This window comes from Bombina bombina, chromosome 1, assembly GCF_027579735.1.
Source record: "Bombina bombina isolate aBomBom1 chromosome 1, aBomBom1.pri, whole genome shotgun sequence".
Lineage (NCBI taxonomy): Eukaryota > Metazoa > Chordata > Amphibia > Anura > Bombinatoridae > Bombina > Bombina bombina.
In genome coordinates this window covers 1,010,185,319-1,010,201,546 of record NC_069499.1, presented here as the reverse complement: position 1 = coordinate 1,010,201,546, position 16,228 = coordinate 1,010,185,319, and the positions used below count along the sequence as shown (strand labels likewise).

Genomic DNA, 16,228 nt, shown 5'->3' with positions numbered 1-16,228 from the left:
CAGAAATATACGTTAGCCATGTGGAAAAAAATCATGCCCAAAAAGATTTATCACCAAAGTACCTCACAAAACGATTAACATGCCAGTAAACGTTTGAAAAAACAACATTTCAGATGCTGTGTAAAGTTATTACTAAGCCTGCTACCAGTCGCTTCTACTGCAGTTAAGGCTCACACATTATATCAGTATTAACAGTATTTTTTCAGTCAAATTCTAGTCCCTAGAAAATAACTCTACTGTGCATACATTTATCAGCCTGATACCAGTCACTACTACTGCATTTAAGGCTGTACTTACATCATACGGGTAACAGCAGTGTTTTCTTAGTCAATTCCATTCCCAGAAAATATTGTACTGCACATACCTCATTTGCGGGAGACCCCGCATGCTATTCCCATTTTCTGAAGTTACCCCACTCCTCAATGTCGAGAACAGCCAGTGGATCTTAGTTACACCTGCTAAGATCATAGAAAACGCAGGCAGTTTCTTCTTCCAAATACTGCCTGAGATAGAAAAAACAGCACACTCCGGTGCCGTTTAAAATAACAAACTTTTGATTGAAGAATAATTAAGTAAAAACTCCAGCTCCTCTCGCGACCTCCTTCTTTGTTGAGGGTTGCAAGAGAATGACTGGATATGACATGCGAGGGGAGGAGCTATATAGCAGCTCTGCTTGGGTGATCCTCTTGCAACTTCCTGTTGGGAAGGAGAATATATCCCATAAGTAATGGATGACCCGTGGACTGAACACACTTAACAAGAAAAAAAAGGTTAAAAATCACTGGCTTAGAGTGTCACAAAAAATAAGACTTACTTACCCCAGGACACTCATCTACATATAGTAGATAGCCAAACCAGTACTGAAACGAGAATCAGTAGCGGTAATGGTATATAAGAGTATATCGTCGATCTGAAAAGGGAGGTAGGAGAAGAAATATCTACGACCGATAACAGAGAACCTATGAAATAGATCCCCTAGAGGAAGACCATTGTATTCAAATAGGCAATACTCTCTTCACATTCCTCTGACATTCACTGCACTCTGAGAGGAAAACCGGGCTTCAGCCTGCTGCAAAGCGCATATCAACGTAGAATCTAGCACAAACTTACTTCACCACCTCCATGGGAGGCAAAGTTTGTAAAACTGAATTGTGGGTGTGGTGAGGGGTGTATTTATAGGCATTTTAAGGTTTGGGAAACTTTGCCCCTCCTGGAAGGAATGTATATCCCATATGTCACTAGCTCATGGACTCTTGCTAATTACATGAAAGAAATTACCCTTTCTTGTAAGCATGATCCCAGTCGTTAAATCACTGCATCAGGCTTACCTCAAATAAAGAAGGCTCTGTCAGCATTTTCTAGACCTGATCTCTCTAGAAATAAATATACTGAACATACCTCAAAGCAGGTGATCTGCAAACCGTCCACCCAACTGAAGTTTTCTTTCCATACTCTTCAGTTATGTGTGACAACAGCAATGGACCTTAGTTACAAACCGCTAAGATCATCAACCTCCAGGCAGATTCTTCTTCCAATTTCTGCCTGAGAGTAAAACAGTACAACGCCGGTACCGTTTAAAAATAAACTCTTGATTGAAGGTAAAAACTACACTAAGTCACCACATCTCTCTTACACTTCCTATCATGTCGAGAGTTGCAAGAGAATGACTGGGGGTGGCAGTTAGGGGAGGAGCTATAAAGACAGCTCTGCTGTGGGTGTCCTCTTGCAACTTCCTGTTGGGAAGGAGAATATCCCACAAGTAATGGATGAACCTGTGGACTGGATACACCTTTACAAGAGAAAGACGCAATAAACTTTAGCATTTTGCGCACTCGCTGGCTCAATTTTGCCCGCAATTTTAAAAAAAAGAAAAAAGCAGTCAATTTGAAGGAAAAAAAAAAAAGACTAAACCCCAGGTAAGAAAAATATTTCCTAAATATGTTTTTCCCCAAATATGAAACTGACAGTCTGCAAAAGGAAATACACAAACCTGTCTCATGGCAAATATAAGTACAATACATATATTTAGAACTTTATATAAACGCATAAAGTGCCAAACCATAGTTGGTGTCTTAAATAATAAAAACATACTTACTAAAAGACACCCAATCCATATATAGCAAATAGCCAAACCAGTACTGAAATGGTTTTCAGTAGAGGTAATGGAATATGAGAGTATATCGTCGATCTGAAAAGGGAGGTGGGAGATGAATCTCTACGACCGATAACAGAGAACCTATGAAATAGATCTCCCGTGAGGAAAACCATTGCATTCAATAGGTGATACTCCCTTCACATCCCTCTGACATTCACTGCACTCTGAGAGGAACAGGGCTTCAAAATGCTGAGAAGCGCATATCAACGTAGAAATCTTAGCACAAACTTACTTCACCACCTCCATAGGAGGCAAAGTTTGTAAAACTGAATTGTGGGTGTGGGTGTGGTGAGGGGTTTATTTATAGGCATTTTGAGGTTTGGGAAACTTTTCCCCTCCTGGTAGGATTGTATATCCCATACGTCACTAGCTCATGGACTCTTGCCAATTACATGAAAGAAATCGCCTATTATGAGACTCTATCCTCAGCCCCAGTGCCTGCTTAAAAAGGTGCTGTCTATAAATCCCCTCATTTTGAATATAGGAGGCTCTATGTCCCAGGTAAATAAAGTGTTCCACTTCCTCTGGATACTTTTATTCTTTTCCCAGACCTAGAATAAAAAGTCAGCACTTACCTTGTAAATCTGCCAGACAGCAAGGCAGCTCAGCAGGTTTGAGAGGTCCTCTCCCTCACATAGACCTGTGGAGAAAAGATAAAGCCTGAGTAATCTTACTTAGGCTATCGGGATTAGGGCAGCATAAATTACATGGGAGGCGCAGTGAGAATTATGTCCCACAAGTTCCCATTGCTGTAAAGCCACCACACTGCTCTACTGAAGAGACTGATATGGACTACAGCTACACCCTAGAACAAAGCAGCACAATCATGCACTACTTAAAAATTAATAAACTCTTGATTGAAAAATCTTTTACTAACACCTAACTTTACCACTTCTTTGCTCTAACGTAGGCAAAGAGAATGAATGTGGTGGAAGGGAAGGGAGGTGATATTTAACAGCTTTGCTGTGGTGCTCTTTGCCACCTCCTGCTGGGCAGGAGTGGTATTCCCAACAGTAATTGATGATCCGTGGTTTTCATTGCGTCAATAAAAAGAAAATGCTGTAGCTTACTAGTCACAGGAGTAAAACCCAAAAAGAACAAATATTTCAAAATATCAAAAGGCATTGTGACTTATTACCAGACAGGATCCTAAGTATCAAGGAAACTTTGACAACAGTTGCTTCTTTAAAGGGCTTCATGACCATCTAGAGGGCTAGCAAATGACGATCACCTGGAAAACAACCATTAATCTTAAAAGCACTAAATACATTACATGGACCTCCCTCTAATTATAGGTGCTGCCATTTTGTAATCTAGATTTCCCTTCAGGAATCTGAAGGAGAAACTTGGTGCTCTATTTGAGGTTTAATTTAGACTTGCATGTTTCTTTAACAATGCTAAATAAGTTTGGACAGGTGTATGGGGCAAGTATGCATTGTCACAATATTCCAAATTGATGAATTGGAATTTATTTTGTTTTAAAATGTATGCTTATTCCTTCCCATTTTATGCATAAAATGATACAAAATGGCAATAAAAAAATAAAAAATCTAGGGATATGAAATTATGAATTCTGATGCTTTGGCAGTTAAAGTGATGCTACATTTCAAACCATAAAATGATTTGTTATACGTCTTCCATGCTGGTGTTTACTGAATAACTTTTTTGCACTTCTTATGGTGACTTTTTGCAAATAAAATTAAAAACTCAAAGAAAAAGTTCAAAAGCCAAAAAACTGCTTTGTAGTGTAAAAGTTAAATTATGAAACACAATGGGAGCACCCCATATGTTAATGGATATGGACTCTTTTTCCCTGATTAAGCAATACGGGTAACCCAAACACATTCTCATAAAATCACAAGCCACATGACCAGACATTGGATATATTGAGATTTCACTGCTCACAACATCCCTGTTTGAGAACGTGATCACCCTCAATGCAAAGTAAACGTGATATTTTGTCAGTTTTAAGTATGGCTACTGTTAAAGGGACAGTCTACCATAGAATTGTTATTGTTTTAAAAGATATATAATCCCTTTATTACCCATTCCCCAGTTTTGCATAACCAACACAGTTATATTAATATACTTTTTACCTCTGATTACTTTGTATCTAGGAACCCTCATCCAGCCCCCTGATCACATGACTGTGACCGTTTATTATCTATTGTCTTAAATGTAGCATTGTATTGTGCTAAATCTTAAATAACCACCTGTGCTTGAACACAGTGTTATCTATATGGCCCATGTGTACTGTCTCTTTATGTTGAAAAGAGATTTAAAAAGCATGTGATAAGAGGCAGCCCTCAAAGGCTCAGAAATAAACATATGAGCCTACCTATGTTTAGTTTAAACTAAGAATAGCAAGAGAAAAAAGCAAGTTTGATGATAAAAAGGAAATTTATGCTTACCTGATAAATTGATTTCTTCTACGATACGACGAGTCCACGGATTTCATCCTTACTTGTGGTATATTTACCTCCTGCTAACAGGAAGTGGCAAAGAGCACCACAGCAGAGCTGTATATATATATAGCTCCTCCCTTCCCTCCACCCCCAGTCATTCGACCGAAGGTTTAGGAAGAGAGAAAGGAAAAGCTAAAGGTGCAGAGGTGACGGAAGTTGTAAAAAATAAAATATAATCCGTCTTAAAAATGACAGGGAGGGCCGTGGACTTGTAGTATCGTAGAAGAAATCAATTTATCAGGTAAGCATAAATTTCCTTTTCTTCTACAAGATACAACAAGTCCACAGATTTCATCCTTACTTGTGGGATACAATACCAAAGCTACAGGACACGGATGAAACGGGAGGGACAAGACAGACCTAAACGAAAGGCACCACTGCTTGAAGAACCTTTCTCCCAAAAACAGCCTCAGAAGAAGCAAAAGTATCAAATTTGTAAAATTTGGAAAAAGTATGGAGACGACCAAGTCGCAGCCTTACAAATCGGTTCAATAGAAGCATAGTTTTTAAAGGCCCATGTGGAAGCCACAGCCCTAGTAGAAAGAGCCGTAATTCTTTCAGGAGGCTGCTGTCCAGCAGTCTCATATGCCAGACGGATGATACTCCTCAGCCAAAGAGAGGTAGCCGTAGCTTTCTGACCCCTACGCTTTCCAGAATAAACAATGAATAATGAAGATGATTGACGGAAATCCTTAGTGGCCTGTAAGTAAAACTTCAAGGCACGAACCACGTCTAGGTTATGTAACAGACGCTTCTTCTTAGAAGGATTAGGACATTAGGAAGGAACAACAATTTCCTGATTAATATTCTTATTTGAAACAACCTTAGGAAGAAATCCAGGTTTGGTACGCAAAACCACCTTATCAAAATGAAATATAATATAAGGCGAATCACATTGTAACGCTGAAAGCTCAGAAACTCTACGAGCAGAAGAAATAGCAACCAAAAAACAAAAAACTTTTCAAGACAGCAATTTAATATCTATGGAATGCATGGATTCAAATGGAACCCCTTGAAGAACTCTAAGAACTAAATTCAAACTCCAGGGATGAGTAATTGGTCTAAATACAGGCTTAATTCTGGTTAGAGCCCGACAAAAAGACTGAACATCTGGAACTTCTGCCAAACGTTTGTGAAGCAAAATTGACAAAGCAGAAATTTGTCCCTTTAAGGAACTTGCTGATAACCCTTTCTCCAATCCTTCTTGGAGAAAAGACAGAATCCTAGGAATCCTAACTTTACTCCATGAGTAGCCCTTGGATTCACACCAATAAAGATATTTAATCCATATCTTATGATAGATTTTTCTAGTGACAGGCTTACGTGCCTGTATCAAAGTATCAATGACCGAATCTGAAAATCCCCGCTTAGATAAAATCAAGCGTTCAATCTCCAAGCAGTCAGCTGCAGAGGATTTGGATGTTGAAAAGGTCCTTGAATGAGAAGGTCTTGTCTCAAAGGAAGTTTCCACGGTGGCAGAGAGGACATGTCCACTAGATCCGCATACCAAGTCCTGCGTGGCCACGCAGGCGCGATCATGATTACAGAGGCTCTCTCCTGTTTGATCCGAGCAATCACGCGTGGAAGGAGAGGAAACAGTGGAAACACATAAGCTAGGCTGAACGACCAAGGCACTGCCAAGGCATCTATCAGCTCGGCCTGGGGATCCATCGACCTGGATCCGTATCGTGGAAGCTTGGCATTCTGTCGAGATGCCATCAGATCCAATTCCGGCCTGCCCCATTGGAGAATCCCACTCCCCCGGATGAAAAGTCTGATGACTTAAAAAATCTGCTTCCCAGTTCTCTACTCCTGGGATGTAGATTGCCGATAGATAACAAGAGTGGGACTCCGCCCATCGGATTATCTTGGATACTTCTATCATCGCTAAGGAACTCCTTGTACCCCCCTGATGATTGATATAAGCCACAGTCGTGATATTGTCCAACTGGAATCTGATGATTTTGGCCGAAGCCAACTGAGGCCATGCCTGAAGCGCACTGAATATTGCTCTCAGTTCCAGAATATTGATTGGAAGTCGAGACTCCATCTGAGTCCAAACACCCTAAGCCTTCAGGGAATTCCAGACTGCACCCCAGCCAAGTAGACTGGCGTCCGTTGTCACTATCACCCAGGAGGGTCTGCAGAAACACGTCACCTGGGACAGATGATCCGGTGACAACCACCAAAGAAGAGAGTCTCTTGTCTCTTGATCCAGATTTATGAGGAAATAAATTTGCATAGTCCCCATTCCACTGTCCGAGCATGCACAGCTGCAGTGGTCTGAGATAAAAGCGAGAAAACGGAATGATGTCCGTTTGCGCTACCATTAATCCAATTACCTCCATACACTGAGCCACTGTTGGCCGAGGAATGGACTGAAGTGCTCGGCAAGTATTTAGAATCTTTGACTTTCTGACCTCCGTTAGAAATATTTTCATGTCTACCGAGTCTATCAGAGTTCCCAAGAAGGGATCCCTTGTCCTTGGAACAAGTGAAATCTTTTCTATGTTCACCTTCCAACCGTGAGTTCTCAGGAAGGACAATACTGTGTCCGTGTGAGATTTTGTCATATGATAAGTTGACGCCTGAATCAAAATATTGTCCAGATAAGGCGCCACTGCTATGCCCCGCTGTCTGAGAACCGCCAGAAGGGACCCTAGAACCTTTGTGAAGATCCTGGGTGCCAACCCGAAGGGAAGAGCCACGAACTGAAAATGTTTGTCCAGGAAGGCAAATCTTAGGAACTGATAATATCTCCATTCACAAGGATCATCAAGTTATGCATCCTTCAAGTCCACGGTAGTCATATATTGACCCTCCTGGATCATTGGTAAAATTGTTCGTATAGTCTCCATCTTGAACGATGGGACACTTGAGATCTAGAATGGGTCTGAAAGTTCCCTCTCTTTTGGGAACCACGAAAAGATTTGAGTAAAAACCCCTGCCCCTGTTCCAGTTTTGGAACGGGACAAATTACTCCCATGGTAGAGAGGTCTTTTACACAGCGTAAGAACGCCTCTTTTTATCTGGTCTACAGACAATCGTGAAAGATGGAATCTCCGCTTGGGAGAAAATCCTTGAATTCCAGTTGATACCCGTGGGTCATGATTTCCAATGCCCAGGGGTCCTGAACATCTCTTGCCCAAGATTGAGCAAAGAAATAAAGTCTGCCCCCTACTAGATCCGGGCCCAGATCGGGGGCCGCCCCTTCATGCTGTCTTTGTAGCAGCAGCGGGCTTCTTAGATTGTTTACCTTTATTCCAAGCCTGGTTGGGTCTCCAGACGGACTTGGATTGAGCAAAATTCCCTTCCTTCTTTGTGGAGGAAGAAGAGGGTACACTCCTTTAAAATTTCGAAAGGAACGAAAATTATTTTGTTTACCCCTCATCTTAACAGACGTATCCTGAGGTAGGGCATGGCCTTTACATCCAGTAATGTCAGAAATGATTTCCTTCAATTCAGGCCCGAATAGGGTCTTACCCTTGAAAGGAATAGCTAAAAGCTTAGATTTCGATGACACATCAGCAGACCAAGATTTGAGCCATAAAGCTCTACGTGCTAAAATGGCAAATCCTGCATTTTTCACCGCTAATTTAGCAATTTGAAAAAAAAGCGGCATCTGTAATAAAAGAATTAGCTAGCTTGAGAGCCTTAATTCTATCCAAAATGTCCTCTAATGGGGTCTCAACCTTCAGAAACTCTTCTAGAGCATCAAACCAAAAAGCTGCTGCAGTAGTAACTGGAATAATGCAAGCTGTAGGTTGTAAAAGAAAACCCTGATGAATAAATAATTTCTTTAGAAGACCCTCTAACTTCTTATTCATAGGGTCTTTGAAAGCACAACTGCCCTCAATAGGTATAGTTGTACGCTTAGCCAGGGTAGATATTAGCTCCCTCCACCTTAGGGACTGACTGCCAAGAGTCCCGAATGGTGTCTGATATGGGATACATTTTCTTAAAATTAGGAGGAGGAGAGAACGGTATACCTGGTCTATCCCATTCCTTTTTTATAATTTCCGAAATTCTTTTAGGAACTGGAAAAACAGTTTAAGTAGGTACCTCTAGATATTTGTCCATCTTACACAATTTCTCTGGTGGTATCACAATAGGGTCACAATCATTCAGAGTCGCTAAAACCTCCCGAAGCAACAGGCGGAGGTGTTCAAACTTAAATTTAAAGGACATGATGTCCGAATCTGTCTGAGGTAACATATTTCCTGAGTCTGAAAGTTCCCCCTCAGACAGCAATTCCCTGACCCCCAACTCAGAGCACTGTGAGGGTACGTCGGAAATAGCCAATAAAGCATCAGAGGATTCAGTATTCACATTAATACTTGACCTCCTGCGTTTACCCTGTAACACTAGTATTTTAGATAATACCTCTGTAAGGGTAGTTGACATAACTGCAGCCATCTCCTGCAGAGTAAAAGAATTAGACGCACTAGAGGTACTTGGCGTTGCTTGTGTGAGCGTTAAAGATTGTGACACTTGGGGAGAATTGGATGGCATATGCCGATTCTCTTCAGACTGAGAATCATCCTTAGGCACACTTTCTTTACCTAAAATACGCTTTTTACATTGTAAGGCCCTTTCAGTACAAGAGGTACACAAAGTAAGAGGGAGTTCCATAATGGCTTCTAAACACATAGAGCAATTAGTATCCTCAATGTTAGACATGTTGAACAGACTAGCAATAACCACAATAGTCGGTAAAAACTATTTATTGAATTCAAAAAAATTTTCAAAAAAAAGTGCACTGCGCCTTTAAGAAATAAAAAAAAAAGAGCACAATTTTTCCTAAACTGCCTAAAACGGTAAATAACACATTACAATTAAATGAATTTATTCAAACTGTGCCAAAAATTATTGCACCCTAAGAGCGAAGGGTGAATTTAACCTCTAAAAGACATTTATAGCAAAAAATATATTTTATTTGAAAAAATGACCCCTGCACCTCATCTGTGGCGCCAACCTGCCCCCAGGGTACTGCAAAATGACTCTCGACAACGATCCGGTGAACAGAACACAAGTTTAGGCCCAACCGGAGCTAATGCCTGCTGCCTTCTCAGAGTAAACTGCGCGTCTGAGCGCGCAAAAATAGGCCCCGCCCATCATGGACGTCGTTCACCTTAGTCTGAACAACTGCATGGGAAGCGGTTAGCAAATAAAGCCATGTGGTCCCCTTAAAAACACTACAGTAATGCAGTAATACTGCAGCCATACTGATTATTTGTAATAAACCAAATAAAGGGACACTAAACCCACATTTTTTTTCTTTCATGATTCAGATAGAGAATACAATAGATAGAGAATACAATTTTAAACAACTTTCCAATTTACTTCTATTATCTAATTTGCTTACATTTTTAGATATCCTTTGTTGAAAAAAGAGAAATGCACGTGGGAGAGCCAATCACATCAGGCATCTATGTGCAGCAACCAATCAGCAGCTACTGAGCCTATCTAGATATGCTTTTCAGCAAAGAGTATCAAGATAATGAAGCAAATTAGATAATAGAAGTAAATTAGAAAGTTGTTTAAAACTGCATGCTCTTTCTAAATCATGAAAGAAAAAATTTGGGTTTAATGTCCCTTTAAGCTGCCTCTCCCAGTGTCGTCCTATTAAATAAATAAACACAGGATTTTCAGTAATACCCTTTGTTTACAGGTCTACTGCTTACCCCTTCCCTTGTAGGGAAAAAATGTCAGCCAGTTCTGATATACCAAGTCTCCCAGAATAAAAAGACTGAACATACCTCAATGCTGCTTGTAGCATGAAACCGTTCACCACACTGAAGATCTCTCTTGTACTACCTTCAGAAGCTCTATGGGAACCAACATGGATCTTAGTTACATCTGCTAAGATCATCAACCTCAGGGCAGAAATCTTCTTCCATATCTCCCTGAGGAAAATAGTACTCACCGGTACCATTTAAAATAAAAAACTTCTTGAAGAATTTAAAACTAACAACTCAACTTTACCTCTTCCTATTACTAATACAGGCAAAGAGAATGACTGGGGATGGAGGGAAGGGAGGAACTATAAATACAGCTCTGCTGTGGTGCTCTTTGCCACTTCCTGTTAGCAGGAGGTTAATATCCCACAAGGATGAAATCCGTGGACTTGTCTTATCTTGTAGAAGAAAGTAAATTGTAAAGTTGATTAAAATTAAAAGTCGTATCTGAATAATGAAAGTTTAATTTATACTAGACTGTCCCTTTAACTTCTAGTTGCCAGAGGGCTGCAACACACTGCAAAGCAATGTTTTATATCTCTTTCAGATATATATGGGTTTAACAAAAGTTTACTTATAAGGATGAAACATGAAGGTATTTACATATTTAGCATACCCTGCTCTCATACCTTGGATATAATTGCTGTTGTATCATCAGGTTTATTACAGACTTACACTAGCAAGCAACACTACTGGTTAATGTTGTGGCTCATTAGCAAATATTTTATTGTTTTATTCTTGTGGTGTTTCTTACCAAGTTTAATCGACAAATGCTCCATGGAATCTGAACCAGCTTCGTTTGATTCTAGTTCTTCATATTCATTGTCCTCATAGACTTCTGAAAACCTGTCGCAGGCTGCATTTAGGTTTCCAGGCTTCTCATCAGCATCAGAGTGTTGGTCTTCACTGTCTGCGTTGGACAGAACTCTATCTTCCTCTGCTTGCTTGTCTGCAAACCACGCTTTCACTTCATCTGCAGTCATTGAGGTACTTTCACACAGATCCTCAATGTCTTCTTCACACAACATATGATGCTGGTTGTGATAGTCTATGAGTGTCTGCATGATTTGTGCTTTTGCTGCCTCAGCAGCTTTTTTATAACGACTGTACCATTTTAAAAGGCCATTTCTATAAGAGTACCTGCAGTCTCCAAACCAACGTACAACATCAACACGAGGCAGTCCGGTCTTTAAAACAAGATAATCATACTCTTCATTTGAAGGCCATTGTGTGTGGACAAATGTTTGCTTTAAAATATCAAGCTGTTCTGCAGTTTTCTTCCAGTTATGTTTGCCTCTTGCTGAGGATAACTTTCTTTTGTGCCCTTCATTATCGAAGCTTGTATCACCATCTCCTGTTACAGCTGCTCTGCCAGGCTCTGTAAAAATGTGTAATTTTTTTTTGTTAGTATACATTCTATACAGATGTAGTTTGTTATAAGGAAGGATTATTTATCAAAATAAAAATATAATATTCATCAAATCACTATGATCAGGTTATGATGGTATAAACTTAATATTTAGTTGCAAACTAAATGATAAAAAAAAATGAATGAGGAATTTTTGTCCATGTCTACTGAGAAGTGCTCTTAAAGCAGGGTTTGACAAATCCCAGGAGCAATGACTCCCATAATATTACTTATGGATCCTATAGTTTAAGATCATTACCTTTGTCCTACAAAAATGTCTGCCTAGCTCCTAAATATCATATGCATTTTATCATCCATCCATAAGACATTAAATTCCAAAATGTTGCTCCTAATCAAGCATATGAAAAAGCAGTAATTAAAGGGACAGTTAACACCTGAATTTTAGTAGGTTAAAAAGATAGATAAGGGGAAAGTACACTGTTGTAACCCGTTGTAGCCTACCTGTAGAAAAAATGAAAATTATACACTGCATGTATTGTACATACATTCTACCTTTCATATGGGTATTGGTGTAGGGCCCAAACCCATATGAAAGGGAATATGAATAAAATTAAACACTTTATTAAACATATATTTGGACATAACAAATTCTACAATTGGAATATTAGGAAACAGAATTTATGCTTACCTGATAAATTACTTTCTCCAACGGTGTGTCCGGTCCACGGCGTCATCCTTACTTGTGGGAATATCTCTTCCCCAACAGGAAATGGCAAAGAGTCCCAGCAAAAGCTGTCCATATAGTCCCTCCTAGGCTACGCCCACCCCAGTCATTCAACCGACGGACAGGAGGAAAAAACAGGAGAAACTATAGGGTGCCGTGGTGACTGTAGTTAGAGAAAATAATTCATCAAACCTGATTAAAAAACCAGGGCGGGCCGTGGACCGGACACACCGTTGGAGAAAGTAATTTATCAGGTAAGCATAAATTCTGTTTTCTCCAACATTGGTGTGTCTGGTCCACGGCGTCATCCTTACTTGTGGGAACCAATAACAAAGCTTTAGGACACGGATGAAGGGAGGGAGCAAATCAGGTTACCTAAACAGAAGGCACCACGGCTTGCAAAACCTTTCTCCCAAAAATAGCCTCCGAAGAAGCAAAAGTATCAAATTTGTAAAATTTGGCAAAAGTGTGCAGTGAAGACCAAGTCGCTGCCTTACATATCTGATCATCAGAAGCCTCGTTCTTGAAGGCCCATGTGGAAGCCACAGCCCTAGTAGAGTGAGCTGTGATTCTTTCAGGAGGCTGCCGTCCAGCAGTCTCATAAGCCAATCGGATGATGCTTTTAAGCCAAAAGGAGAGAGAGGTAGAAGTCGCTTTTTGACCTCTCCTTTTACCAGAATAGACGACAAACAGAGAAGATGTTTGTCTGAACTCTTTTGTAGCTTCTAAATAGAATTTTAGAGCACGGACTATGTCTAAATTGTGTAACAAACGTTCCTTCTTTGAAACTGGATTCGGACACAAAGAAGGTACAACTATCTCCTGGTTAATATTTTTGTTGGAAACAACCTTTGGAAGAAAACCAGGCTTAGTACGCAAAACAACCTTATCTGAATGAAACACCAGATAGGGCGGAGAACACTGCAAAGCAGATAACTCAGAAACTCTTCTAGCAGAAGAAATAACAACCAAAAACAAAACTTTCCAAGATAACAACTTAATATCTATGGGATGTAAAGGTTCAAACGGAACCCCTTGGAGAACTGAAAGAACTAGATTTAAACTCCAGGGAGGAGTCAGAGGTCTGTAAACAGGCTTGATCCTAACCAGAGCCGCTGCCAGTCGTTTGTGTAGTAAGACAGATAACGCAGAAATCTGTCCCTTTAGAGAACTCGCTGATAATCCTTTATCCAAACCTTCTTGAAGAAAGGAAAGGATCTTAGGAATTTTGATCTTATTCCATAGGAATCCCTTGGATTCACACCAGCAGATATATCTTTTCCATATTTTATGGTAAATTTTTCTAGTTACCGGTTTTCTGGCTTGAACCAGAGTATCTATCACAGAATCTGAAAACCCACGCTTTGATAGAATCAAGCGTTCAATTTCCAAGCCGTCAGCTGGAGGGAGACCAGATTTGGATGTTCGAATGGACCCTGCACAAGAAGGTCCTGTCTCAAAGGTAGCTTCCATGGTGGAACCGATGACATATTCACCAGGTCTGCATACCAAGTCCTGCGTGGCCACGCAGGAGCTATCAAGATCACCGAGGCCCTCTCCTGCTTGATCCTGGCTACCAGCCTGGGAATGAGAGGAAACGGTGGAAACACATAAGCTAGGTTGAAGGTCCAAGGCGCTACTAGTGCATCCACTAGAGTCGCCTTGGGATCCCTGGATCTGGACCCGTAGCAAGGAACTTTGAAGTTCTGACGAGACGCCATCAGATCCATGTCTGGAATGCCCCATAATTGAGTTAATTGGGCAAAGATCTACGGGTGAAGTTCCCACTCGCCCGGATGGAATGTCTGACGACTCAGATAATCCGCCTCCCAGTTTTCCACTCCTGGGATGTGGATCGCAGATAGGTGGCAAGAGTGATCCTCCGCCCATTCTATTATTTTGGTCACTTCTCTCATCGCCAGGGAACTCCTTGTTCCCCCCTGATGATTGATATAAGCAACAGTCGTCATGTTGTCTGATTGGAATCTGATAAATCTGGCCTTTGCTAGTTGAGGCCAAGCCCTGAGAGCATTGAATATCGCTCTCAGTTCCAGAATGTTTATCGGGAGAAGAGACTCTTCCCGAGACCAAAGTCCCTGAGCTTTCAGGGATTCCCAGACCGCGCCCCAGCCTGCTAGACTGGCGTCGGTCGTGCCGATGACCCACTCTGGTCTGCGGAAGTTCATTCCCTGGGACAGGTGGTCCGGGGTTAGTCACCAACGGAGTGAGTCTCTGGTCTTCTGATCTACTTGAATCACTGGAGACAAGTCTGTATAGTCCCCATTCCACTGTTTCAGCATGCACAGTTGTAATGGTCTTAGATGAATTCGCGCAAAAGGAACTATGTCCATTGCTGCAACCATCAACCCTACTACTTCCATGCACTGAGCTACGGAAGGACGTGGAATAGAATGAAGAACTTGACAAGCGTTTAGAAGTTTTGACTTTCTGACTTCTGTCAGGAAAATCCTCATTTCTAAAGAATCTATTATTGTTCCCAAGAAAGGAACTCTTGTCGATGGCGACAGGGAACTTTTTTCTATGTTCACCTTCCATCCGTGAGATCTGAGAAAGGCCAGAACGATGTCTGTGTGAGCCTTTGCCTTTGAGAGAGACGATGCTTGTATCAGAATGTCGTCCAAGTAAGGAACTACTGCAATGCCCCTTGGTCTTAGAACCGCTAGAAGGGACCCGAGTACCTTTGTGAAAATCCTTGGAGCAGTGGCTAACCCGAATGGGAGGGCCACAAACTGGTATTGTTTGTCCAGAAAGGCGAACCTTAGGAACTGATGATGATCCTTGTGGATAGGAATATGTAGATACGCATCCTTGAGATCCACAGTAGTCATAAATTGACCTTCCTGGATTGTAGGTAGAATCGTTCGAATGGTCTCCATTTTGAACGATGGAACCCTGAGAAATTTGTTTAGGATCTTTAAATCCAGAATTGGTCTGAAAGTTCCCTCTTTTTTTGGGAACTACAAACAGATTCGAGTAAAATCCCATTCCCTGTTCCGCCGTTGGAACTGGGTGTATCACTCCCATTTTTAACAGGTCTTCTACACAATGTAAAAATGCCTGTCTCTTTATTTGGTTTGAGGATAAGTGAGACATGTGGAACCTTCCCCTTGGGGGTAGTTCCTTGAATTCCAGAAGATAACCCTGGGAGACTATTTCTAGTGCCCAGGGATCCTGAACATCTCTTGCCCAAGCCTGAGCGAAGAGAGAGAGTCTGCCCCCTACTAGATCCGGTCCTGGATCGGGGGCTACTCCTTCATGCTGTTTTGTTAGCAGCAGCAGGCTTCTTGGCCTGCTTACCCTTGTTCCAGCCTTGCATCGGTTTCCAGGCTGGTTTGGTTTGTGAAGCATTACCCTCTTGTTTAGAGGATGCGGAATTAGAGGCCGGTCCATTCCTGAAATTGCGAAAGGAACGAAAATTAGACTTATTCTTGGCTTTGAAAGGCTTATCTTGTGGGAGGGCGTGGCCCTTTCCCCCAGTGATGTCTGAGATAATCTCTTTCAATTCTGGCTCAAAGAGAGTTTTACCCTTGAATGGGATATTAAGCAATTTTGTCTTGGAAGAAACATCGGCTGACCAAGACTTTAGCCAAAGCGCTCTGCGCGCCACAATTGCAAACCCTGAATTTTTCGCCGCTAATCTAGCTAATTGCAAAGCGGCATCTAAAATAAAAGAATTAGCCAACTTAAGTGCGTGAACTCAGTCCATAACCTCCTCATACGGAGTCTCTCTACTGAGCGACTTTTCTAGTTCCTCGA

General features: G+C 41.2%; 1 protein-coding gene across 2 annotated transcripts in view; it reads right to left on the bottom strand.

Moving 5' to 3' along the window:
• The window catches only part of ZHX3 (zinc fingers and homeoboxes 3), a 236,787-nt gene that overhangs the window by 58,550 nt on the left and 162,009 nt on the right, over nt 1–16,228 (bottom strand). Inside the window, exons 4-5 of one of the 2 annotated variants that reach the window (XM_053714184.1) lie at nt 11,113–11,736; nt 3,307–3,386 (exon numbers count right to left, since the gene is read on the bottom strand). In XM_053714184.1, coding sequence (XP_053570159.1) covers nt 3,361–3,386; nt 11,113–11,736 — 650 coding nt within the window. In that variant the 3' untranslated portion in view covers nt 3,307–3,360. Of the gene's footprint in view, nt 1–3,306; nt 3,387–11,112; nt 11,737–16,228 lie in introns of those variants that run through there. The other variant, XM_053714256.1, reaches the window with a different exon arrangement.